The sequence below is a fragment of the Eulemur rufifrons genome, chromosome 24 (genome assembly GCF_041146395.1).
Source record: "Eulemur rufifrons isolate Redbay chromosome 24, OSU_ERuf_1, whole genome shotgun sequence".
NCBI lineage: Eukaryota > Metazoa > Chordata > Mammalia > Primates > Lemuridae > Eulemur > Eulemur rufifrons.
The window spans coordinates 8,785,593-8,809,057 of NC_091006.1; the positions used below are offsets into that span (position 1 = coordinate 8,785,593).

At 55.9% G+C, this 23,465-nt stretch overlaps 4 protein-coding genes across 7 annotated transcripts in view; 3 read left to right on the forward strand and 1 right to left on the reverse strand.

Annotated features, from left to right (window-relative positions):
* Positions 1-892: 892 nt before the first annotated feature.
* Positions 893-3,582, reverse strand: PAFAH1B3 (platelet activating factor acetylhydrolase 1b catalytic subunit 3). 3 transcript variants are annotated; one of them, XM_069457516.1, is made up of 6 exons: positions 3,485-3,582; positions 3,015-3,108; positions 2,732-2,821; positions 1,924-2,040; positions 1,723-1,845; positions 893-1,218 (listed from the first exon to the last, which is right to left on the reverse strand). In XM_069457516.1, the coding sequence occupies exons 2-6, from the start codon at positions 3,090-3,092 to the stop codon at positions 931-933; spliced, it is 696 nt and encodes a 231-aa protein (XP_069313617.1). In that variant the 5' UTR covers positions 3,093-3,108; positions 3,485-3,582; the 3' UTR covers positions 893-930. The 3 variants fall into 3 exon arrangements, with proteins under 3 accessions (XP_069313617.1, XP_069313616.1, XP_069313615.1); XM_069457515.1 differs by lacking the exon at positions 3,485-3,582 and adding an exon at positions 3,364-3,472; XM_069457514.1 differs by lacking the exon at positions 3,485-3,582 and adding an exon at positions 3,209-3,340.
* Positions 3,583-6,703: 3,121 nt separating this feature from the next.
* On the forward strand, positions 6,704-7,874 carry PRR19 (proline rich 19). The gene is made up of 2 exons (XM_069458415.1): positions 6,704-7,322; positions 7,408-7,874. The coding sequence occupies exons 1-2, from the start codon at positions 6,704-6,706 to the stop codon at positions 7,872-7,874; spliced, it is 1,086 nt and encodes a 361-aa protein (XP_069314516.1).
* Positions 7,875-10,031: 2,157 nt separating this feature from the next.
* Positions 10,032-19,000, forward strand: TMEM145 (transmembrane protein 145). Of its 2 annotated transcripts, none has more exons than XM_069457463.1 (15): positions 10,032-10,219; positions 10,986-11,060; positions 11,172-11,249; positions 11,331-11,417; positions 11,505-11,606; positions 11,694-11,778; positions 11,889-11,960; positions 12,082-12,150; positions 12,451-12,531; positions 12,636-12,714; positions 12,843-12,936; positions 13,648-13,820; positions 15,023-15,143; positions 17,490-17,696; positions 18,197-19,000. In XM_069457463.1, the coding sequence occupies exons 1-15, from the start codon at positions 10,100-10,102 to the stop codon at positions 18,443-18,445; spliced, it is 1,692 nt and encodes a 563-aa protein (XP_069313564.1). In that variant the 5' UTR covers positions 10,032-10,099; the 3' UTR covers positions 18,446-19,000. The 2 variants fall into 2 exon arrangements, with proteins under 2 accessions (XP_069313564.1, XP_069313565.1); XM_069457464.1 differs by having other exon boundaries at positions 11,505-11,564; positions 18,656-19,000.
* Positions 19,001-19,784: 784 nt separating this feature from the next.
* MEGF8 (multiple EGF like domains 8) overlaps positions 19,785-23,465 on the forward strand; it is a 38,970-nt gene continuing 35,289 nt past the window's right edge. The window contains exon 1 of the mRNA XM_069458435.1: positions 19,785-20,378. Within this exon, the coding sequence (XP_069314536.1) occupies positions 20,192-20,378 (187 nt within the window). The 5' untranslated portion in view covers positions 19,785-20,191. The remainder of the gene's footprint in view (positions 20,379-23,465) is intronic.

Below are 23,465 nucleotides of genomic sequence, written 5' to 3' on the forward strand. Positions count from 1 at the left end.
CGTGTGGCTGCCTGCTCTAAATGGGAAGGGGTGTTGGTTGTGCCAGTCCTGTTCCCAGATTGTCATGGAGTGGTGGGCTTTCCACAGGGTGGGGCAAGCAATTCCAGGACCACCACGCCCATCACAGGGACCCTGTGGGCCAGGTCCCTGACTTACTGTGGACTAGGCAGCTCTTTCTAGCCTGGGAGCGCTGGTGCTCAGGAAGTTGCGACACCTACTTTGCCCCTTTCTCAGCCATGCAGTTGGCAGAGGCGGACAGAGACAAAGGGCCGCAAGAAAGGCAGTTGACTCTTACTGGCCCTGGAATCATTTTTACTCAAGAAATGCCCCGAGAGTTCCTAGCCCAGAGGCAGCACTGGGTGGGAAGACTAGTCCGCCCTGAGCCCTGCTGCCACCATGTGGCCTGGGCCAGCACTGCAGGCAGACTAGAAGTAGCCTTGCTCGGGTTACACCCCTTCCACTCAGCATGTGGACACAGCGACCACCCGAGGAGACACAGATGCTCACACCCAGTGTGGAGGGATGACTATGCCTCCATAGGAAATGGCATCTAAGCGCACCAGAAGTTTCAGTAAGGGGAATAATACATGCAAAGATTGGAGGGACAACTTATGGTGGGCTTGACTGTGTTGGGTCACCATGTTCCCAGAATTCTTGCTTGACTTTGCTCCTACAGGGTAGTGCTAGCAAGCTGGTTTCACCTAGTGTATACTGATCGGTAGCACCTGCCTGAAGCACACTATTGTGATAGTGGAAATTCACTTGAGTCCGCAAGAACCAAGGTGCCTTGGGGAGAAATAGAACCACCCTGCAGAACTGCAAGGTCACAGATCAGGGCAAGGATCTGATGGTGGTACCCAGGCAGGCTTGACCACAGAGCAGGAAACAGGAGACTGAGGAAGGAGAATTTAATGTGGGAAAGTAGGATGCTTAGGGTGTGGGCTCCGGCAGGGGAACACCTTGGCCCTGGTCTTGGGCCAGCAGACGCAGAAGCAAGGAGTGCAGGGACCGGCAGACGGGTGTGTAGCCCAGGCGGCTCAGATGCAGGTAATCGTACATGTCATGGTGGCTTATGGTGCCATCTGAGTGTACAAAGCCAGGGTCAGCATCCAGGAAGTGGGCCCGAGGGTGGCCAGCCAGTGCTGCCCGAACCAGCTCATTCACCCGTCGGTTCTTCTCCCGAAGCGGATTGGGATGCTGGCCCCTTGGAAGCAGGCCCTGAGGAGGAACACCAAGAGTCATAGGAGAATACGCTAGGGATGGGAGAGTGGGGAGGTAGAAAGGTAGTTCCCTAATACCACGTCTCGGCCTCCATTCAGCAAGAAACTTCTGGGTGCTCACCTCTTTCCAAGTATCGCTCATAAACATGTTGACATGGCAAAGGGCTAATCCCTCCTTTTAGATGTCCCATTTCTAAGTAATGGAGCCTAGATTCACCCCAGAAATCGGTGCCTGACAACTTTTGGCTATTTGAGTGGTTCTTTTGAGTTCTTCCACACCCCCAGAATCTCTAGCAGTCCCTTGGGCAAAAGGGGGTTCACTGGTCCCTGAACGTGTCCTCAACCACAGCCGCTCTGAAGACTGCAGCAAGTTTCCACGTGAGATTTTGTCTGAAAGCCACTACTCTAGGCCAAGTTGCTCAGGACTGTGCCATCTGTGGCTGCACCTGAGGGGGTCCCAGACCACCACCATTCTTTCTTTCCCACCCTCTCAGCCTCTCACCAACACCACGACCCGAGCCTGGGGCTGCCGCTCGTTCACCAGTTGCACAATGGCTTTGATGCCTCCAGTCACCTGCTCTGCTGTGTGCCCGTGGTTGTTGGTGCCCACCCAGACCACCACAATCTGCGGAAAGAGGGGCATGAAGCGGTGGTAAGGGGGCAAGCAAAAGGTGCTTTAGAGCCCTACCCAAGCCCCACTCACCTTGGGCCGGATATGTTCCAGCTCCCCATTCTCCAGCCGCCACAGCACATGCTGTGTGTTGTCACCACCAATGCCAAAGTTAAGGGCATGCAGAGGAGAGAAGAGCTCCCGCCAGATCTGTGGGCAAGAAGTGGTGTGGGCACAAGGGCACTGTCAACATGGACCACTACCCTCTGCCCAGGTGCCAATCAAGTGCCATTATGGAAGAGCTGTGCTTTATGGAAGCATTCCGGTTAAATCTCACCTGGAGCAAACTCCCATATGATCAAAACTCACTTCACAGAAACCTATTATAGTCTCACTTTAAACCAAACCCCCTGGAAGCAAGACTCACTTTATGAAACTCAGTCTGCTTGAGCCATGCATTGAACCAGTACCATTACAGCTGAAACTTACATTGAGGAAAGCTATTACATTTGAACATCATTTAGTGGAAAGATATTATGATTGAGCCCGCTTTGTAGAACACCATTACCGCTGACCTTCACTTTGTGTAAAGCGACTACAGCTTTGTGCAAATCCAACAGGGCTGTGCACTACTTAAAGCAAACAATAAAGAGCCTCACTTTAAGGCAATCTCCTGGCAGGAAAGCCTCATTTCAAGTCTTAGTATACACAAATCCAATCTGACAAAGTCAGGACACATATTTCCTTCTCAATATAATATTACAACTTACACCGAGATTTTCGGCTACCTGAGGCCATTTCGGGTACCCCATACCCCACCCCACCTGGCCTGGGTTCTGGTACAGATGTGTCAGTGAGGGCACAGGCCTGGTTGGGGCAGGAGAACAGGGACGGGCCTCACCTCGCACTGGTGCATTAGCTGGACTAAGGAGTCCCCGATGAAGACGACTTCAGGTTCCTTGTCCTTGCTGTCCGCCACGAACCGATGGTGCTGCGGGGACGCACGAGAGGGAGTCAGTGCCACGCTCGCTCCCCTGGGCCAGCCGCCCTGCTTCCTTAGGCAGCACCACCCCAACCGCCCTCAGTTTCTCAATCAGGCAGTGAGAGCAGCACTCCTCAGCCGTTCTCTTGAGGCGCCCCCACCCCGACCCAGACTGCCGAGTAACCCAGGAGGGATCGCTCACCAGGGACATCCAGCGCCCGTCGCCCTGCACGTCCTGCACCGGCGTGGGCTTGCTGGCCGGGTTCTCCTCTCCGCTCATCTTGGCGCCGCAGCTCCTGCAGGGTAAGCGAGAGGTCGGCAAATCTCCAGGAGGAGGTGCCCCGCCACGCCCACCCCTACCCCTGCAGGCAACAAAGGACGGTCCGACGCGCGCACTCCAGCGAAAGACGAAGGCCGATCCAGGGCGCCGCCTCCTCTCCAGGGACGAAAACCTTCACTTAGGAGGGAGGTGGAATTGGGAACCCTCGCCTCCCCCACGGCGGCCGCGCAGTGGGCTCGTCCGGCGCTTCCCGCCGGGGCCACTGACTCACCCGCAGCGGCGACGGCGAGAACACCCCGGCCCCGGGAGAAGGGGCAGGCCAGACCATCCAGCACCCGCGGTGGGGAGGAGGGAGAAACCACCCACTGGCGTCAGGAGGAGGGGCGAACTACCTGAAAAGCCGGGAGTGGGCGGGGAAAACCTAGCGCTCTTCCTGGGAGGAAGAAACCACTCGCTGTGGATCGACAAATGTGCGGAAGGGACCACCTACTGGGGAGGGGGGGGGTGCCCCATTCACGTGGTGGGGGGAGGGGAGTGAGTGGACGAGTCCATCCTTGGATGCCTTGAGGGGGTGGCTTATACGCACCTGGCTAGGAGGCGGCTCTCCCATTTTCTACTGATGCGGGGGACAGAAAAGGAAGATAGCAAAATGTGAAAATTAGAGGCACAGTTCTGAGGAGACACTCTAAGGCAGTGCCAGGGCTTTAGTGAGCCTCTCTGCTCGTGGGCTTCCCCTACTCAAAACATGAGTTTTTTTTGTGTGTGGCACAACATGTAAACTACATTATCTTTGCATTCAAGACACCATGGGACTTGTGTGGAAGATAGAAGGTACAGAAACAGAATGGAAATTAGAGACGTCTGCAGGGCCCAGGTCCAGCCTGGCTCCCCACCCGCAGATCGTCTTGCAGATCTGTGGCCTCTGCTCCCCTCTCTAAGCCCAGGGGCCAACCAACAACGTCATTTGAGTGTGTCTGAGCTCTGAAACCCACATCCACAACCAAGGCCGCCTAGGGTCGCACCCTTCCCCCACCCCACTCCAAATTAATTTCAGACCTCAATGTCTTCTCTGATCTCTCTGTTTTCAGGGACCAGGTGGGGTGTATCACTCCCCCTCTAAACATCCTGGTCCTTTTCCTGTAGCCTCACTCCCAGGTTGAACCTTCTATTCATTCCTTCTAGATAGATTAGTACTGAGACATAGAGATGAGTCTTATTTATTGTTTTTTTAATTTAATTTTTTAATGTCTGCCCTTTGTGAACAAAGAATCTTATTTATTATGTTTTTGTTCTGCTTCAATCCACTTCCCTGAAATGGACCTGGCCCATAGTGGCTGCTCAGCAACTACTTGCTGAATGAATATTAAATGAATGGGTCAGATCCTGGCTTTGTGCAAATGTGTTTCGGGAGACAGATCCAGACACAGAACTATCTGTGGGGGAGGGGTCAAAGTTGTGATTGAGGGAGGTACAGAGGACCTCTGGGGAAGAAGGAGGAGAAGGACTTAGAACTAGGGGCTTCCTAGAAGTAGTATCTGAGCTGGGCTTGAAAGATAAGGAAGATTGGGCAAACAAAGAAAAGACATAATATCACTTTTTAGGGCGTGGTGAATACCCTGGAATGGCTTGATTGATTTTTTTTTTTTTTTTTTTTTTTTGGCTGGTCAAGTGGAGCAGTGGGAGTGGAGAAGGAACAAAGGAATCTGTAACTGGTTGTGATCAATTAGTTGTAAACACCACTGCACTCGGACCAACCTAGATTGATTGATTTATTGTTTTAGAGATGGATCTTGCTTTGTCACCCAGGCTGGAGTGCAGTGGCCCATCATAGCTCACTGCAGCCTCCAACTCCTGGGCTCAAGTCATCCTCCCACCTCAGCCTTCCGAATTGCTAGGATTACAGGCGTGAGCCACTTCACCAGGAGCCACCTCGCCAGGCTTGATGTTAAAGCCTCAGGGGACAAGTGTAGACATATAACTTGTAGAGTTAGAGGGGCAGTTGCTGAAGCAAAGCTTCGTGAGAAACAAAGCTTTTAGACATTCATTCATTCACTAGGCACTATTTCAAGTTAGATGTGTTGATTCATTTCATGCTTCTAGCAACAGTATGAGGGAGATACTATTACTAACCCCATTTTACAGATTAGGAAACTAAGTCTCTGAGCAATTACAAACGTTTCCAAGGTCATCCAGCTCATATGTGCCAGTTTCGGCATTTCAACCTAGCCTCGCTCTGAAACACACTATACTATTTTTTTTTTTCTTGAGACAGTCTCTGTAGCACAGGCTACAGTGCAGTGGTCATGATAGTTCACTGCAACCTCAAACTTCTGGGCTCAAACGTTCCTCCTGCCTCAGCCTCCCTAGTAGCTGAGAGTTACAGGCGCGCGCCACCATGCCCAGCTAAGTTTTCTATTTTTTGTAGAGAAGAAAGTCTAGTTCTTGCTCAGGCTGGTTTCAAACTCCTGGTCTCAAGCGAGCCTCTCACCTTGGCCCCCCAAGGTGCTAGTATTACAGGCGTGAGCCACTACGCCCTGCTGACACTATACTAATTCTATAGGGATGAAGTGTGTAACTGCCCAGGGACTGGTTGAGCAGAGGGGTTACCATCATCCCTTTCCCCCTCTCGCCTGGCCTCATCTTGCCCTCCAAAGACCGCCGGTAGCTGTCTAAACCAATCAGAATTCAGGAGGGGGGCGGACCTTATGAACTTCACAACCGGTTGGTGGATGGGAGATGCTAAGGACAAATGAGGGAGGTTTCTGAAAGTGAGGCTGGGAGGGGCGGGGCTATAACCGGCACTCAGGGCCCTTGGCGCGTGCCCCTGGGCCTCCCGTCCTCTCTCGGTATCTGGGAACCGAGAAGCCGAAGGGCGTGGAAGGGGCACGCGCATGCGTGTGGTGCGACTGAGTCCGGAAGAGAGCCAGGGGGCTTCGAGAGCTGGGGTCACCGAGGAAAAGAAGCCATTGCGCCCCACAGCCACGTGGGGCAGGAGAGGGTGAGATGCCCTTCCCCAACCCTGTCCCCAGAAACTATACTCTACTCTCTTCACTCTGCCCGCTGCTCTACCTCAACTGCTGGACTCTGCTTTCCGCGCCTACCCTTTGCCTCCGCCTCACCACCAGGCAGGCCCCTGTCCCTGTTAGCTCCTCTGCCTCCCTTTCTGTTTTCCTGAGGTTTTCTCTTGCTGCGCTCTCTCCTGCCTTTCTTTCTCTACCGTCTTTCTCTACTTTTTGTATTCTCCCATATCGCCTGGATCTCTCCCTTGCCCGAATCCCTTTCTGTTCCCCTAAATCCCTCCAATCTTATGACTTTTCCCCATCCTCTCTCTTTTAACTATTTCCCCATGTTCCTGTTCCGAATAACCCTTTCTCTATTCCCTGACGTCTCTTCCCATTAATCATCATTTATCCTGACCTTATCCTACCCTTATAACTCTCTGACCAAACCTTCTCCAATCACTCTCTGCCCACTTCCTTTCTCTCATCTTATCTCCTGAATAGCATTCCCACCTCACCCCAAACCATCTTCTCTTCTCCCTACTCACTTTGCTATGCACCCTGACTTACCTGCATGCTTATGACCACCCCATCTTTATCTTCCAGGACACCATGGACCCCCGGGGGCCAACCTCTCAGTCTTTCCAGCGGCGTGAGAAACCTGGGCGAGTCCGCCGTCAGAAGACCAGGCGGGAACGGAATGAGGCCCTGGTGGGCAGCCGCAGGCCATTGGCTCGTCAGAATGCTCCTGTGGCCAGTCAAGATCCATCTGTGGCCTTCCGGGATCCTGTGGCTGCCACTGCCCCCAAGCTTGTAGTCATAACCCAAGGCCGGCTGAGCCGGGAGCACCGGGGTCTCTTCAACCACGAGGTGAAATCGCTGGACGTAGCACGGCTGCTTAGTAGTGGGGCCCTGGAGCCATGCACCCCCCCACTTCCCACCAAGTCCTTCACAAGCCCAGGCAAGGCCCAAGAGCCAGCTCTACAGTCAAGGGGCAAGGAGAATCAGGTACCTGGAGGCTCAGGCCCAGGACCACCTAGTTCTTCAGAGCTATCTGGCATTGGGCAGCTGTTGAGGGAGCTGCAGTGCCAGCTGATTCTGCCACAGGCCTTCCCCAGGAGGAACCTGGTACAAGAGGCCAGGGATGCCATCCTGGGCACCTTACACTCCTGCCATGGCTGTGTGCCTAACCTTGCCCTGGTGCTCCGGGGCTGCCAGCCACCCTTGCCAGGTGAGCCCACCTCCTTCCCCTGCACTCCCGTTTCCCTTGTCTCCATTAACTCATCTGTCCCCTATGCTTCTTTCCTCTGTGCCAGGGGCCAAGCCTGGGGGCCCTGAGAGGCAAAGGATGACACCCTCCTGGATCAACAGTCCTGAACAGGCCCCAGGAGAGGGGAGGCAGAGGAGGCCGCAGGGGACAAAGGAGCTTACCTTCACCATGCCTCACACCTCCAGCACGCCCACTGCACACAGGGTGAACCTGGCCAGAGGTCCCTGGCCACCCCCCTTGCCCTCATTGCCTTCACCATCAGGGGTGGCCTGGGGCCCCCCAACAGCCTTTGACCTACTGAAAAGCATCTGGCTGGTAGCCACACCACCCACTCCCCAGCCCTGGGGGGTCAGCCCACCTCAGCCCCCGCCTCAGCCACCATCACCCTTGTTGCCCCGAACGTCTGCCCTGGACTGGAGCCCCAGCCCCCCTGCTCCGCTTCCCAGCCTCTCCTGGGTGGTGGCCCGGAGCAGTCCGGAAGCCTGGTCCTTTCCACCCATGAGACTGTACTGAGGAGGCGGAGGCGGAGGCTAGGGCTGGGGGCAGGTATCCTACACTCCCAGTCACCTCAATAAAGTACCTTCTTCATGGTCCTCTTGATTTTCAGTGAGTCAATGACCCAGGAGAGCAGCTTTCCTTAGCTCTGAGTTTTAGGTCCAAAATGGAGGGAAAAGTACTATCACTATCACCTGTTACTTTCCTAGGGCCTGAGGGGCCAGCAAGATGGAGAAACTTGGGGCTTCAGTTAGTCCAGCACACACACCACTGGCAATGCTGGGGTCCCAGAGTGAGTGAGACTAAGGCCCAGTCCTTATGAGACCCTCAGCTCCAGTGGTTGTGTCTAGGAGAGCAAGAGAGGTGCAGGGGCTGGGGGAGTCCAAAGAGGGAGTGATGAATCTGTCCCAGTGATGAGGGAAATCTTTATAGATGAGCTCACACAGACCTTGCATTTTTCAAGATTGGCAGAAACTTGCTATTTGAAGAGGAAAAGAACATTTCAGGCAAGGAGAACAGCATGTGCAAGGCCTGGAGAAGGACAAATAGTGGATGTGGGACCATTTTCCCTCAGCAAATCCCTAGGCTGTGCTGGGACCTAGAGTGAGTCACATCTGGGCCTGCCCTTGAGGGGTTCCTGGTCTTATGGGCACAGGGAACAGTGTATGTGCAGGCTCAGGGCAGGAATGGCAGATCAGGGTTGAATCCAGCCCACAGGATATTTTCTTTCACCCATAATGTGTTTTAAATGTTCGAATCAATTGCTTACTGTTACAAATCAGACAGTTTGCTTTTTTAAAAAAATTGCTTTCCTCTGCTGGGCATGGTGGCTCATGCCTGTAATCCTAGCACTGTGGGAGGTGGAGGTGGGAGTTCAAGACCAGCTTGAGCAAGAGTGAGACCCCGTCTCTACTAAAAATAGAAAAAATTAGCCAGGCGTGGTGGTGTGCATCTGTAGTCCTAGCTACTTGGGAGGCTGAGGCAGGAGGATCGCTTGAACCTAGCAGTTTAAGGTTGCTGTGAGCCAGGCTGACGCCACTGCACTCTAGCCCTGATGATAGAGCAAGATTCTGTCTCAAAAAAAAAAAAAAAAAAAAAAATCTGGCAGCAGCAGACCTACAATCCCTCCTGGCAACAACTGGCCATGTAGCAGAGGCCCCTTTTTCATGGGGTCCACACTCTCCATTGAAAGTCTTTCACTGAATTATTGTCCAGGCCATGAGAAAGAAAAAAAGAAAGTCTTTCACTCACTCAATTATGTTTCCTGCTTGGCCCCTTGGCTTAGAAAGTTTTTTTTAAAATGGTATTTTGAGCAGCGCCCAAATTTTCTGCAGTGGAGGGGACAGATGAAGCTAGAAATGTTTGTTGGAGTCTGATCAGGAAAATCGAGCTGAGGGGCTTAGACTGTACTCTGGAAAGCCTTTCTAGGGCTCCCTGTAGCCCACTGGGAAGCCATAGGGTCCATGCCAGCATAGAAGGGACTGGACTGGGAGCTCCATAGAGGGGACAGGGCTGAATGACTTGCCTGAGGTCTCATGGTGGGCAAGTGGCAAGTAGGGGCCAGGCTGGGATTTGAACCCAGAAAACTTATTTCAGAGTCATGCTCCAGATGTCTCACACCACGACCTCTCTATCTCACAGCAACCCAGTTTCACACCCTGGTAAGCAATGACAGGTCAGGGTCAGGCAATGGGGTATGGTGGTTGTGCCGACGGCTCTGTCGCCTTTATGTTGTGTGACCTACAACAAGTGGCTTGCCCTCTCTGCACCTCTGTTGGCACTTCACAGGGTGCATTGGATCTAGAATGCTGGCAACTCCGGGCTGGACACAGCAGGAGGTTGCTTTTATGGGGGTGGGGATGGGCAATCAAAAAATAGTTTGGGGACTAAATTGGGCGGAGGCCAGGACAGTGCACCAGTCTAGGGGTTGTGGGCAGTACGGAGAAGGCGGTTTGGAGGAGGCATGGCTTTGGGGAATGGGAGTTCAGTTTAGGACACGGGGAACCGGAGGTATTCGCGAGACTCCCAGAGGGGAGGATTGGGGCGGGGTGACAGAGGATGAACATCTCCTCCCACTTGTAGAGGGTGGGAGCCAGGGTGGGCCATCCTGGAGGAGGGGGCGGGGAGCGCGGCGCCCGGCGGCCCCTTTAATCGGGGGCGCGCACTGGCTGGCCCGCGCGCGCTCGCCTCCGTCGCGGGGCCGGAGCGGGAGCCGGAGCGGAGCCCGGGCCGAGGCGGGCGGAATGGAGCCCCCGCGCGCGCCCGCGCTGCGCCGCCTGCTCCCGCCGTTGCTGCTCCTGCTGCTGCCACTGCCCCCCCGCGCCCGGGCCAAGTACGTGCGGGGCAACCTCAGCTCCAAGGAGGTGAGCATGCCGAGTCCTCCCCAGCTGGCCCCCCGGCCCGGGGGCGACGCTGGGGAGGGAAGGGTGACGGTGCCGCCCCGCCCCCTGCCGTCCCTCCCGGCGGACCCAGGGAGCCGAGGGGGGATGGGCCCCGGGACGATGGGGGGCTGGGCCAGGGTCAAGACTGAGGGGGGGGCCGTGGGGTCAAGGCCAGACTTGGGGTTTGTAGGAGGGAAGTTGAGGTCACAGCTAGGCAGGGGGGGAATGGGTTGGGAGAGTCAGAGTTTGGGGGGGTGCCGCGGAGGTGGTGCTGAACGGACAGCACTTTTCACTCTGCAGAGAGGCCCGAGTTCACCACACTCCCTCTCAGGACCAGGAGGGGGCCGTTTGGAAGATTCCCCAGCACGGGGATGGTCTCCGGGAGCTTTGTGGGGGCGGGGTGTGTGGGGGGGGGATATTGGGGGAATGGGGTGGGATGCTGTGGGCCACAAGGTGGCCAGGATGGGCATCTGGCCCTCCAAGGTCTTGCTCAGGGGCCTGGGAAATGGGAGAAGTGTTTGAGAGCAGAGGAGCAAACTTGGGGGCCAACTGAGGGAGAAAATCAGGGTGGCAGGAATCCTGGACACACAGTGAAGGGATCAGGGGAGAATTCTGGAGGTGACTTGGTCTCCTGATGGTACTTGGGAAACCAGGTACCTGAGAGTAGGGAAGAAAAGTTGGGGATCTGTGGAGTTGAGGAGAGTTCTCGAAGGACCCGGCAGAGGGTCTGACTGGGCCCCTTTTCCAGGACTGGGTGTTCTTGACAAGATTTTGTTTCCTCTCGGATTATGGCCGACTGGACTTCCGTTTCCGCTACCCTGAGGTGAGTCTCCCCCAACACCCGCCATGCCCAGGCCGGATACTCCCTTGGAGTATCACAGGCAACCCCGGCTCCTGGAGCTCCTCCAAACCCCCAAAACCTCTGGATCTGCAGGCCAAGTGCTGTCAGAACATCCTCCTCTATTTCGATGACCCATCCCAGTGGCCAGCTGTGTATAAGGCAGGGGACAAGGTGAGGGCTGTGAAGAGGGTGTGGGGGAGGGAGGAGAAGGTTGGGGCTGGCCAAGTAGTGACCTTGTCCTTGCCTTCCCAGGACTGCCTGGCCAAGGAGTCAGTGATCAGGCCGGAGAACAACCAGGTCATCAACCTCACCACCCAGTATGCCTGGTCAGGCTGTCAGGTTCGGGCCCAGCCTGGGTGTGGGCAGGTGCAGAAAGTTGAGGGCTGGGGGGCATGGAGGACAGACTACAGTCTTGCTTGTCCCCAGGTGGTGTCAGAGGAGGGAACCCACTACCTGAGCTGCTCCAGTGGCCGCAGCTTCCGCTCAGTGCGTGAAAGGTGGTGGTACATTGCCCTCAGCAAGTGCGGGGTAAGCCACCTGGGCCTTCTCCTCTTTGCCTAGCTGCCAACCCCCCACCTGCCCAGGCCCCCGCTTAGGCCTCCACACTCCCCACAGGGAGATGGATTGCAGCTGGAGTACGAGATGGTCCTCACCAACGGCAAGTCCTTTTGGACACGACACTTCTCAGCCGATGAGTTTGGTGAGCACGTGAGGGCCTAGAAGCCTGCATCTCTGTGGGATACCAGAGCTGGCTGCCTACTGAGGGGACACCCACCTGAGTGCCCCTTCCTCCTCCTACCAAATCCACAGGGATCCTGGAGACAGATGTGACCTTCCTCCTCATCTTCATCCTCATCTTCTTCCTCTCCTGTTACTTTGGATGTGAGTCCAGCACATGGAGCGCTGGGGAGGAGCTATGGGGGGAGCAGGGGAGCAAGGTTGGGGGAGATGAGCTACTGTCGCTTTGTGTCTGTGAACAGCCTTTCCCCACCCTGCTTCCTAGATTTGCTGAAAGGTCGTCAGTTGCTCCACACAACTTATAAAATGTTCATGGCTGCAGCAGGAGTGGAGGGTGAGGCTTAGTGTCCCAACTTTTGCATTCTGTGGGAGGAGTGACTTGGGGCCAAAGAGAGGAATGCTTGGGGGCCTGGACCCCCGGGTCTGAGGGAGGAGGGGCTGGGCCTGGACCCGTGGGTCTGAGGGAGGAGGGGCTGGGAGCCAGAGTCTCCTAGCAGGTCAGTAGGAGTTGAGTCTCCTAGCAGGTCAGTAGAGTCCTGATGGGGGAGGCGAGGTTCAAATCATTCGGATCACAGCACTAGAGGACAGTGATGCCCCAAAGCTGGTTTCTGTTGTCTTCTCATCCTTCCCCCAGTCCTGAGCCTCCTATTTTTCTGCATCTATTGGGGCCAGTATGCCACCGATGGCATTGGCAACGAGAGTGTGAAGATCTTGGGTGAGAATGAAGTGGGGCCCAGGAGGGGGAGCCCTCGGCGCAGGTTGGCGGGAAGGGGTCCTCTCTGGGCAGGCTCTGAGCCTCCCTCTCCTCCCTTCTCCCAGCCAAGCTGCTCTTCTCCTCCAGCTTCCTCATCTTCCTGCTGATGCTCATCCTTCTGGGGAAGGGATTCACGGTGACACGGTGCCCGGGCAGGGAGCGCTCCTGGGGTGGCTGGGCTGGGGAGCGGGGGTGGGGGGCGGGGGGCGTGGCCTCGCCCTTATCCCTGACGTCCCTCACCCCTCCTATCTCCCCTTATGGCCGGCCGCCAGGGGCCGCATCAGCCACTCGGGCTCTGTGAAGCTGTCTGTCTACATGACCCTGTACACGCTTACCCACGTGGTGCTGCTCATTTACGAGGCCGAAGTGAGTCCGGGCCCCTGCCCAGACCCCGCCCCCTCGCACCCTTCCCGCCGTCTCAGAGGTTTGGGTGGTTGCCTCCTCCTTGACCTGTCTGCTAGCCCTTCCCTACAGAACCCCTGCTTGCTAGCTCCCCTACTCTGCAAACTTCTGCCTTCCCATCTGTCTGACTGATTCCTCCCCTGTTCACCATCTCCAAGTGGCTTTCTTCCTCCTCCCTCCGTCTCTCGCTGTCTGTCACCTTCATGCTCAATGTGGTGGCTGAGAGTTCAGGAGCCAGGCAGACCTGGATTCCACGCGGCTCTCCCACTTCCTAGCTGGCTGACCTTGGGTGATGACCCTGCTCTCTGGGCCTGTTTCCTCTCTCTCTGATATTAGGAGGATCTTACCTACCCCAGGGGGCCCCTCTAAGGATTTATCACTTGATTGGCTTTGCCAAAGGGCTTCCCTCGTAGTCTCAGTTTCTTCTTCTGTGAAATGGGTCAATAATAAGATCACACATGGGAGGTGTTTGGCTCCATGTTGGGCACAGAGAGTGATGTACTCTCTTCCTATCTCTTCACCCTCTCTCTACCTTGATGTGCTGTCTCCATCCCTGGCTCTTCTGCTGCTTCTGTTCTGAGTACTTCTGTTCCCAGGGTGCCCAGGGGTGGGGTCCGGGGATCCTGACGGAGGGCAGGAAGCCAGGCTATGATGAACCCCCTCCCGCGGGTCCAGTTCTTTGACCCGGGCCAGGTACTGTACACATACGAGTCACCAGCTGGCTACGGGCTCATCGGGCTGCAGGTGGCGGCCTACGTGTGGTTTTCCTACGCCGTCCTCGTCTCGCTGCGCCACTTCCCTGAGAAGCAGCCCTTTTATGTGCCCTTCTTTGCTGCCTACACCCTCTGGTGAGATGTCGTGGGCCCCCAACCTGTCCCTGCCTCCTGGGTCTCCCCAGAAGTGGCTGTTCCTTATTTCAGACCTTCCTCAGTGAGGAAGATGGGCTTTCAACTCAGGCACCTGTCACCCAGAACCTGCCACTTACTCACTTTGTGACCTTACTTTCCCAATGTAAAAAAAAAGGTGAAAGTAAAAAAATGAACTTTCACAAGGAGTGCATCAGGTTGCTTACCCATAAAACAAGGTTGTCAGGAGTATCTCTTGCAAAGGAGAGCATGTACAGGGTAATATATAAGGGCTTAGTGTCTGGCACATAGTAAATGTTCAATAAAAAATGTTGTAATTGCTGGGCTTGTGGCTCACACCTGTAATCGTAGCACTCTAGGAGGCTGAGGCGGGAGGATCACTTGAGCTCAAGGGTTTGAGACCAGCCTGAGCAAGAGCAAGACCCCATCTCTACTAAAAATAGGAAAATTAGCTTCGTGTGGAGGCATGCGCCTATAGTCCCAGCTACTCAGGAGGCTGAGGCAGGAGGATGGCTTGAGCCCAGGAGTTGGAAGTTTCAGTGAGCTATGATGATACCACTGCACTCTACCCAGGGTAACAGAGCAAGACTCTATCTCAAAAAAAAAAAAAAAAAGTGAGTAGAGAATACATTTTTAAAAAAATGTAATTATTATTATAATGGCAGTAAGGTAGTTGGCTTCTGAGCCAGAGTGCCTGGGTTCAGACCCCAGCTCTAAAACTTATCAACTGTGTGACCTCAGACAAGTCCATTAACTTCTCTCTGCCTCAGTTTCCTCACCTGTTAATGGGGGTGGAAATTGTACCTGCCTCATAGAGTCACTATGAGAGTTAAATGAATTTATATGTGTTCAGCGCTTAGAAACAGGCCTGGCATGCAATAAGTCCTTAAGTATTACGTTTGTTAATTCATTCATCAAACATCTATTGATTTCCTTTCAGATGACAGGATCTGGGGTGGGGTGGAACCAAGTTAAATTCAACCTAGCCCTCGCTCCCCCAGAATATTCCAGGCCAGTGGGATGCCTGTCCCCTTTCAACCTTCAGCTTCTGAGGGTCATGCTGGCTTCCCTCTAGTTTGGGACCTGCCTGGGCCCTGTGTGTGTGCATGGCAGGGGAGATGGTGCCACGGGATGGGGTGGAGGGCAGGGGCAGTGTCTTTACCAACCCAATGCCTCATTTTCAGGTTCTTTGCGGTTCCAGTCATGGCTCTAATTGCCAATTTCGGGATCCCTAAGTGGGCCCGGGAGAAGATTGTCAATGGCATCCAGCTGGGGATCCACCTGTACGCCCACGGCGTGTTCCTGGTAAGGATGGGCATCCAGAGAGCGAGGGAAAGCCAGCGGAGAGGATGCATGAGGCTCCCCCTGCGCCGCCCCCCATCTGCTGGACATTCTGACCTCTTGATCCATTTCCCCTTTAGTCACACAACAGACACTTACCCAGAGCCTGCTGGGTTCCTGCAGGCTACTCTACTGTGTCCCCCAGAGTCCACACTCTTCTAGTCCTCACTCCCACCCTGTGTCCTGGCCTCTTCCTCTAGCACTACCCCCTTTCTTTGCCCTCCCTCCCCATTTCCATTCCTGCCCCTGTGTCCCCAGACTCTCACATTTCCTTTCTGTGTCCCCACCGCCTTCCCCAAGTCCCTTGGTCTCTGCTCCACCCTTCTCCCCACATCCTCCCATCATAGGCCATTGTTCAGGAGGAAGCAGCTGGGATGCGACAGGCTGGGGCTCCCAGGGGCCTGGTTCTGAACAGTGTTGTCCAGACCTAGGCATCAGGAGGGTATTGGCACCAAATCTCTTCTTTGCCCTGGTCCACATCTGATGTGACCTTCTTGGTGACAGTTCTCATATTCATTCATTAATTTATCTGTCAGCTGTTCATTGGGCACCTATCTTGACCCAGCCTGTTTCATGCTAGAAATATCCATCTGCATTTACTCCTGCCCTCTTGTTTAATTGTCAGCAGCCCCAGAAAAGGATGGATAATGGTCATTGTACCCACTAAACAGAGAGAGGACGATAAGGCCCAGAGAGAGGAGGTGACCTGTCAGGGCTCCATGGCCTTTGGTGGCAGGGCAGGCCCTTTGAAACCGATCCTCCTCCAGCAGACCAGAAGAGGGAGCCAGAAAAAGCTACAGGCATCACTGAGGACCCCAGCTCCTGACTCTAGGGATCCACAGTGTACCCCATGTATAGAGTGTACTTGACCGTGGAGGGAGGGCCAGGTCCTTCATCTGCCACCTCAGAGTCTGAATTGGATACAGATTCGCTCACCTTCCCCAGCCAGTCCATCTTAAAGCTCTGCAGGAAGTCAGAAAGGGACAGAAAAACAAGAAACGCCGAGAACCCACCCTGTGCCAGGCTCTGCATCAGTGGTTTTCCATTTCTACCCTCTCATCTTTCTGAGTGGGCGCTATAATTCCTTTTCCCCAGTGAGGCTTGGGAGTTTAATGAACATGCCCCAGATGCCATGCTCAGTGAGCTCTGGAGCCCAGAGGTGGGACGCAGGCTCAGAACGCCAAATGCAGTGCCCTTTCTGCTATAACTCAACCAGCTTCCTTCCTAAGAATGCTGGCATTAGCTCAGCACAGCTCCACCTCTGGTCTTCCACTGCTCATTGGTTTCAGCTTCTTGTTCATTTCATTCAGCACAATCTTAGAGGGGCTGTGCTGGGCTTTTGGAGTGTGGCAGTGGAGTCACAGCTAGTCCCCGACCTTATGGCCCACCAGACTAACGGGTACCAGACATCCCTACCTTCAACCAATATTTTTTTTTTTTTTTTTGAGACAGAGTCTTACTCTGTCGCCCAGGCTAGAGTGCAGTGGTGTCATCATAGCTCACTACAACCTCCAACTCCTGGGCTCCAGCGATCCTCCAGCCTCAGCCTTCCGAGTAGCTGGGACTACAGGCACGTGCCACCACGCCTGGCTAATTTTTCTATTTTTTTGTAGAGATGGAGTCTCACTCTTGCTCAGGCTGATGTCCAACTCCTGGCCTAAAGCAATCCTCCCACCTGGGCCCCTCAGTGTTAGGATTACAGGCGTGAGCTACTGTGCCCGGCCTCAACCAATATTTATTGAGGGCTTATATGTCCCAGGTACTGTTCTAGAAGGTACTGGGGATTCAGCATGGATCAAAAGAGTCAGGTTCCTACCCTCATTGAGCTAACATTCTAGATTCTATTAGCTGCTGTCCAACTGAATTTTTTGTGTTTTTGAAAATATCCCATAATCTGCATTGTCCAATATGGTGGCTACTAACCACATGTGGCTGTTGAGCACTTGAATGTGGATAGTGTGACTGAGAAGCTAAAATTTTGGTTTAATTTTGATTAACTTTAAGCCATATGTGGCCAGTGGCTATCATACTGGACAGTGCAGGATGCTGATCTTAACCAATGAGTGATAGCTCAGTGATAGGGGCTCTGCTGGAGGAAGCATAGGCAGAGCAGTAAGAGTTGCGCTGAAGGGAAGAGGTCACGGTCAGTGCATTGTGAGAGCTCAGAGAAGGTGCCTGGTCCAGTCTGAATGGTTTCAGAGAAGTGTGGGGGATGCCAACTGAAGAGGAATCCTTAGGACCCCAAATTTATGGAGACAGCCTGGGGCCTGGACAGTGCTTTTCCAACCTGCTCCTGGCCCCTCGCTTTAGATCATGACTCGCCCATCGGCTGCCAACAAGAACTTCCCGTACCACGTGCGCACGTCTCAGATCGCATCAGCTGGGGCCCCTGGACCAGGAGGGAGCCAATCGTCGGACAAGGCCTTCCCGCAGCACGTCTATGGGAACGTGACGTTCATCAGCGACTCGGTGCCCAACTTCACGGAGCTCTTCTCCATACCCCCGCCCGCCTCCTCCGTAAGCCCCGCGGCCCCAGCGCCCGAGGAGCTGCTGGCGCCGCCCCTGGAGTACCTGACCCCGCTCCCGGCCCCGCCGCCGCCCCCCGCTCCCGCTCCCGCTCCCGGGTGCCTGAGCCCGCCCCCCGCCTTTCGCACGCCCCGCGCCCCAACGCCCCGCCGCCACTGTCCCCCAGCGCCCGCGCCCACCCTGCCGGACTGGGTCCTGGCGCTGTTGCGCACGCCCCCGCAGACGCCACGCGCCGTGCCCCCGCCGCCCGCCTTCCGCGGCTCTCCCCCAGCTCCCCGGCCGCCGCCGGAGTTCGCCCGGCGCACCCCAACGCCGCCCCTTGAGTACCTGGCCCCGCTGCCCAGGCGCCCCGCCACCCACTCCTTCCCTGACTGACACGTGCGTCCATACCTGGGGTGGAGGGGTCCTCCAGGGGGAGGGGGACGGGCCTTCGGGGCCGCATCTGCCCCCCGAGGGTCCAGGACGGCCTCTGACCCTGACCCCCCTCCCAGGCCGGGAAGCAGGTGGAGGAGACTGCGGTGGCGGCGGCGGTGGCCCCGAGGGGCCGCGTGGTGACCATGGCCGAGCCCGGCGCAGCCTCCCCGCCCCCTCCCGCTCGGTACCCCAAGGCGGCCGACCCGGGCTGGGATGGCCAGACGCCGCCCTACCGGCCGCTCGTGCCCCAGACGGCGGTGCCGCACACCGGCTTCACCGAATACTTCAGCATGCACACGGCCGGGGGCACCGCACCCCCGGTCTGAGCACCCCTGCCCGCCCCAGCCCCATGAGCCGCGCGCCGGCCCGGCCGGGCTCTGGACCCCTGCTTTATCCCGGCCCCAGGGCTCGGTCATCCCGGGCCTTGCCGACCCTCCCCACCCCGTGCGCCCAAGTTGGGTGCGCTGCGTCCCGCCCCCTTCTCCTCTTGTGCCAAACGGTCCCGCGGGAGCCGCTCTCCCCGTCCCCTCCCTCAGCCCCTGCCCCGAGCGGCGCCGGATTCTGGGCTCCCGCTGTTCCGTGACCTCCGACCCCCTGGCCCCCTCCGAGACCTCTGAGCCCGCCGGACTCCGGAATACCCGTGATGACTGCCGGGACCCTGCTGTGACTCCAGGACTCCGCGACGCCGAGCCACTGCTCCCGGGATGGATATTGTGATGCTGGTCTCAACCCTGAAACCCTCCCTCGGATCTGTAACCTCGGACCCGTGCTCTGTCCGCCCCTATCTCCATTCCAGGGGCCTTCCCTCAGGTCCCTAGCAGAAAGACTTTTTTCCCCCTTCTTGCCAAAATAAAGAGGATTCGTTGAGTTTTTATCTACAACATGACTTCTTTTAAATCTTGAAGGTGTTCAGCGGCGGGGCTGACCCAGGATCGTTTCCTGCTCAGGACCTCAATGTGCCCGTCTGTGAAATGGCATTTTGGGACGGGAGGCAGGGGCCTGCATAACTTGACCCGTTTGTTGACCCAGAATCTGGAAGCGTTGAAGAAATCAATCTAGCAGGGCCGGCCCTCTTAGTACACCGCTCCTTTATTTTTATCTTCCCTTCTGCAGTTAGAGGTAGAGGCGCCCTCCAGTGGCACAGGTTTTGCCTAGCTACCGGCACCCCGAGTTTGGGTTACGATCTTAACACTGCGCATGTGTGAGTCTCTCTTCGCTAGCCTGGGAGGCCGCTGCTGCGCATGCGGCTGGGAACAAGTGGGCGGGGAAATTTCCGGAAGTCTTTCTTTGCAGAGGGGTGGGGTTGGGCGCTCCGCAGTCCTCCCAGGGCCGCTCTGACCGCCGCTCTGCAACTTCTCGCCTCCTCCTCTTCGCCCGCCCTCCCACAGCGGCCGCTCGGGTACCGCCCCCTCGCCCTCCCAGCGGGTCTTCCCGGGGCCGCTCTGGCCCAAGCGCCCCCTCGTCTCTCTGATCTGGCCTATCTGGCTCTGGAGGGAGGCGCGGCTGGGTGAGCAAAAGGAGCGCGTCTATGGGGTCCTGGCCCGAGCCCCTGAAGCCTGGCTCCGCCCCCGGCACCCGCTCGCGCCCCGCCCCCGGCTGGAGGAGTCTCTCCCCAACCATCCGAGCCTGGCCTGTCCCGGCCTGCACCCTCTACGGAGGCCCCTGCCAGGCCGTAGAGCCCTTCGACCCCTGGGGACCCATCCATCTATAAGGTCCGTTTTGGCCTGCAGCGGCCTGAGTCTGTAACTGCTGGACACCTTATGGGGTCGGCCTCTCTATGGGGGCCTGTGTCTATAGGGGACCCCCACGGTCCCTAGGGGTTGGCCCCATCCATAATGACTTCATATACAGGGCCTTCCATCGGTCTATAGGGCCCGCTCCTCGGCTTCCAGAGCCCGTCAACAGCGGCCGTTCCCTTCGCAGGGACTGCGTCTCCGGGACCTCCCCGGTCTACACGGTCATGCAATGCCTATAGAGGTCGCATTTGCAGGGCCTTAAGCCGGGTAGAGAGGGTCCTCTCTAGGTCTTTACGGCCAGGCCTGTCTCTAAGGGGAGCCGTGTGAGAGGCGGCGATGGCCCTGGTCGAGGCTCTGGCCAGGGCATTGGCCTTGGCCTTGGCCATATTGGGCTTGATGTCCCCCGGGGCCTGGGCAGGGGACTGCAAGGGGCAGCGGCAGGTGCTGCGGGAGGCGCCAGGCTTCGTGACCGATGGTGCCGGCAACTACAGCGTCAATGGCAACTGCGAGTGGCTCATCGAGGGTGAGTGGGGCCGCGTGGGTCACTCACTAATTCGCTGCTAGTTCATTCATTTGTGCATTCAGCCATTTACCACTTTCTCAAAGCCTGATTCTGGTCGAGGCCTTTTGCTCTAAAATGCTGGACACCCAGGGATTCAGCCAACCTGGGCCCTGCCCTGGGAAGTCCTCAAAGTCTGGTGGGGGAGATGCACCCAGACCCAGATGGACAGTTACAAGCCAGGAGCATCAGTGAGGAGTCTTCTAAGTAATTGTTAAAAACTCAAACTCTGAGTCCAATCACCTTGCTTTGAATATGGCTCTACTTCTTTCTAGCTTTGTGACTTTGGGCAAGTGGCTTCCTTCCTCTGAGGTTCAGCCTCCCTTACCCCCAAATGAGGATAACAATAGTACTCACCTCATAGGGTTGTTGGAATTAAATGAGACTAGGTATTTAACATGCCTGATTCATGGCACATCAATAAATGGTATTAGGGCCATCATTATTGTTGGTTTAAAGGTACTTCAATAGAAGCATTTTTTGTAGGCATTCATGTGCCACATGGGACATGACAGAGTCTAAGACATTCTCAGCAATCCCTGGTGACTTAGGGCTGGGATTCCAATGGGGGAGACAAACACATTAACAGTGACAGCCCAGAGTAGTCTGTGATGGAGAAACCCCACAGGCCTGGGAGAGCCACAGAGGAAATGCCTGACCTGGGGGCAGGGGAGAGCAGAGGCATCTTGGAGGAGGAGATGCCTGAGCTGAATAGGGAAGAACCAATGGGAATCAGTCAGGAGGGGGAGGAAGAGCATTCCAGAAGGAGGGAACAGTCTGTGCAAAGACCCCAGCCCTACCCTATGCGCTCCCAGTCAGAGGGGGAGACGTACCCACTGGGGAGTGAGACATACCCACTCCTAGGGAGTGGGGAAGCCCAGAGAAGACATCTGACTTGGCGTGGGGTATACCCGAGACCAGGGGCGTGTGTAGGAGGGGGCAGAAGGGCATTCCAGGCACGGAGAATTGCCCATGCAAAGGCTGGGAAGCAGGGGAGCTTGATGCTTTTGAGGAACTAGAGATCTGGTTTGCTAATACGTAGAATACAAGAAGACAACCAGTGAGCCGGAGGCTGCGGGGTTGAGAGGAGCTAGAGGAGGTGTATCCTGTGGGCAATAGGGAGGTGGAAGAGAAATCCGAAGGCAATGGCTAGAGAAGTCTAGGAGGAGCTCACACAGCAGTGGACATAGGAGCTGGCCTCTAAGGAGAGGTAGGAGTTCCCCAGACAGGGGAGGTCGTGGGCAAAGGCCAGAGGTGCGATAGGGCCTGTATCATGCAAGGGCCTCCCTTAGCAAGCTGTGAAGCTTGGTTTTTATCTGGGGGCACTGGGGAGCTATGGCGAGATTTTGTGCAGGGGGAGGTTATGTTTTAGAACAGCGGTCCCCAACTTTTTGGCATCAGGGATTAGTTTCATGGAAGACAATTTCTCCACAGATGGCCAGGGGGTGGGGAACAGCGGAGCTCTGTGGCCCTGCCCCTAACTAATAGGCCACGGACCAGTACTGGTCCACGGCCCTGGGGTTGAGGACCACAGTTTTAGAAGATCTCTCTGGCTGCTGTGTGGGGTATGGGTGGAGGCATGTTTCCTACAGTAAGCATGTCTAACTGTCTCCAGCTTGGGGGCCTTTCCGTTAGGCTGCAGGTGTGAGAACAGGATGGGAAGTGGGGAGGGGTATAAATCATTCTCTGGCCTTGAAGAGTCCCAGACTAGTTGGGAATGGTGGGACTGGACACAGACATTCGGCTCCCAGTGTGCTCACTGAGACGGGAAAGTTGAGATTTCGTGGATGGGCCTGGAGAGGGAGAGGACCTGCTGGGAGTCACAGAGGAGGAGCCACTAAAGCAGGGTTCTGAAGGATGCATAGGAGTTTACTATGTAGGAAAAGGGAACAGCCCCTGTAAAGACATGCGGGAGGCTGGGGTGTCTCAGGATCCATGTCTCGGTTTGTCTGGTCTGACTGCACGGTGGACAGGGAGGTGAAGAGGGAGCCAGAAACAGGGGAAGAAGGGCCTTGAATGTCACACTGAGCATCTTAGCCTTTATCTTGATGGGGAGCCACAGAAGAATTTTGAGCTGGAGTAGGGCATTGCTCTCAGGCTGGGTGGGGGTCAGACTGGAGACTTGGTGAGCTTCTCAAAGGAGAGGTTGAGTTCTGAGCTGGGGCAGGGACTGACGCAGGTGGAGAGGTGTGGAGAGTGCAGAGAGATGTTTGTGGCATTTCACCAGTGAGACTTGGGGACCAACTGGCTGGATATTGGGGTGAGGAAGGAGTCCTGGAAACCTCCAGACCCCTTCCTTGATTTCCTGTCTTTCCCAATGCCTGTCACCTCCAAGAACTAACATCTTCCTTCATTTATTAAAAAATAAACAACCGACCCACTTACTTTTTTACCACATTCACACTTTATCTGGTCCTAGTCTTCATAACATCCTCGTGAATAAGAGGCATCCTGCTTTTGAGCTCGGGGGGTGGTTGAGATCAGATTTCTGTCTGGAGTGGTGTGGGGGTTGAGTGGAAACAGGAGACCTTGAACTTAGGGAGGAACCTTGGGAAGGCAGATGGTGAGCCGGCCTCCGGCAAGCACTTGACAAAGATGTACTTGTTGTGATTCCAGGAACAGAGCTTTATAGTTTGGTTGAGGCTGGTAAGATTCTGGGAGGTCCGGTTGCCTGGTCTGGCTGAATGGGTCTTGTGCATTCCCCAGACCACGGGTGGGGATTCGTGTGCGATATTCCCGGGGGCTCTGGTCACAGCCTCAGGGAGAGCTGCCAGTCTCAGTATCCTTTCTTTTGTGTATTTCTTCATTCCACCATCCAGCATTTCCTGAGCCCTTGCTCGGCACCAGACCTTGGCCTGGGCAATGTTGGGGAGGGCATTAGGCCCAGGTCCAGGCTCTGCCCTGTGGGCCTTGCAGGCTGCAGGGGAGACAGACCTGGACTTAGATGGTCCCGGCCTGGAGGAGTGAAGGTTGTAATGGGATATGAGAACCCTAAAGAGAGACGCCTAACCCAGCCAGGAGGCAATAGGGAAGCCCTCCTGGAGGAGGAGT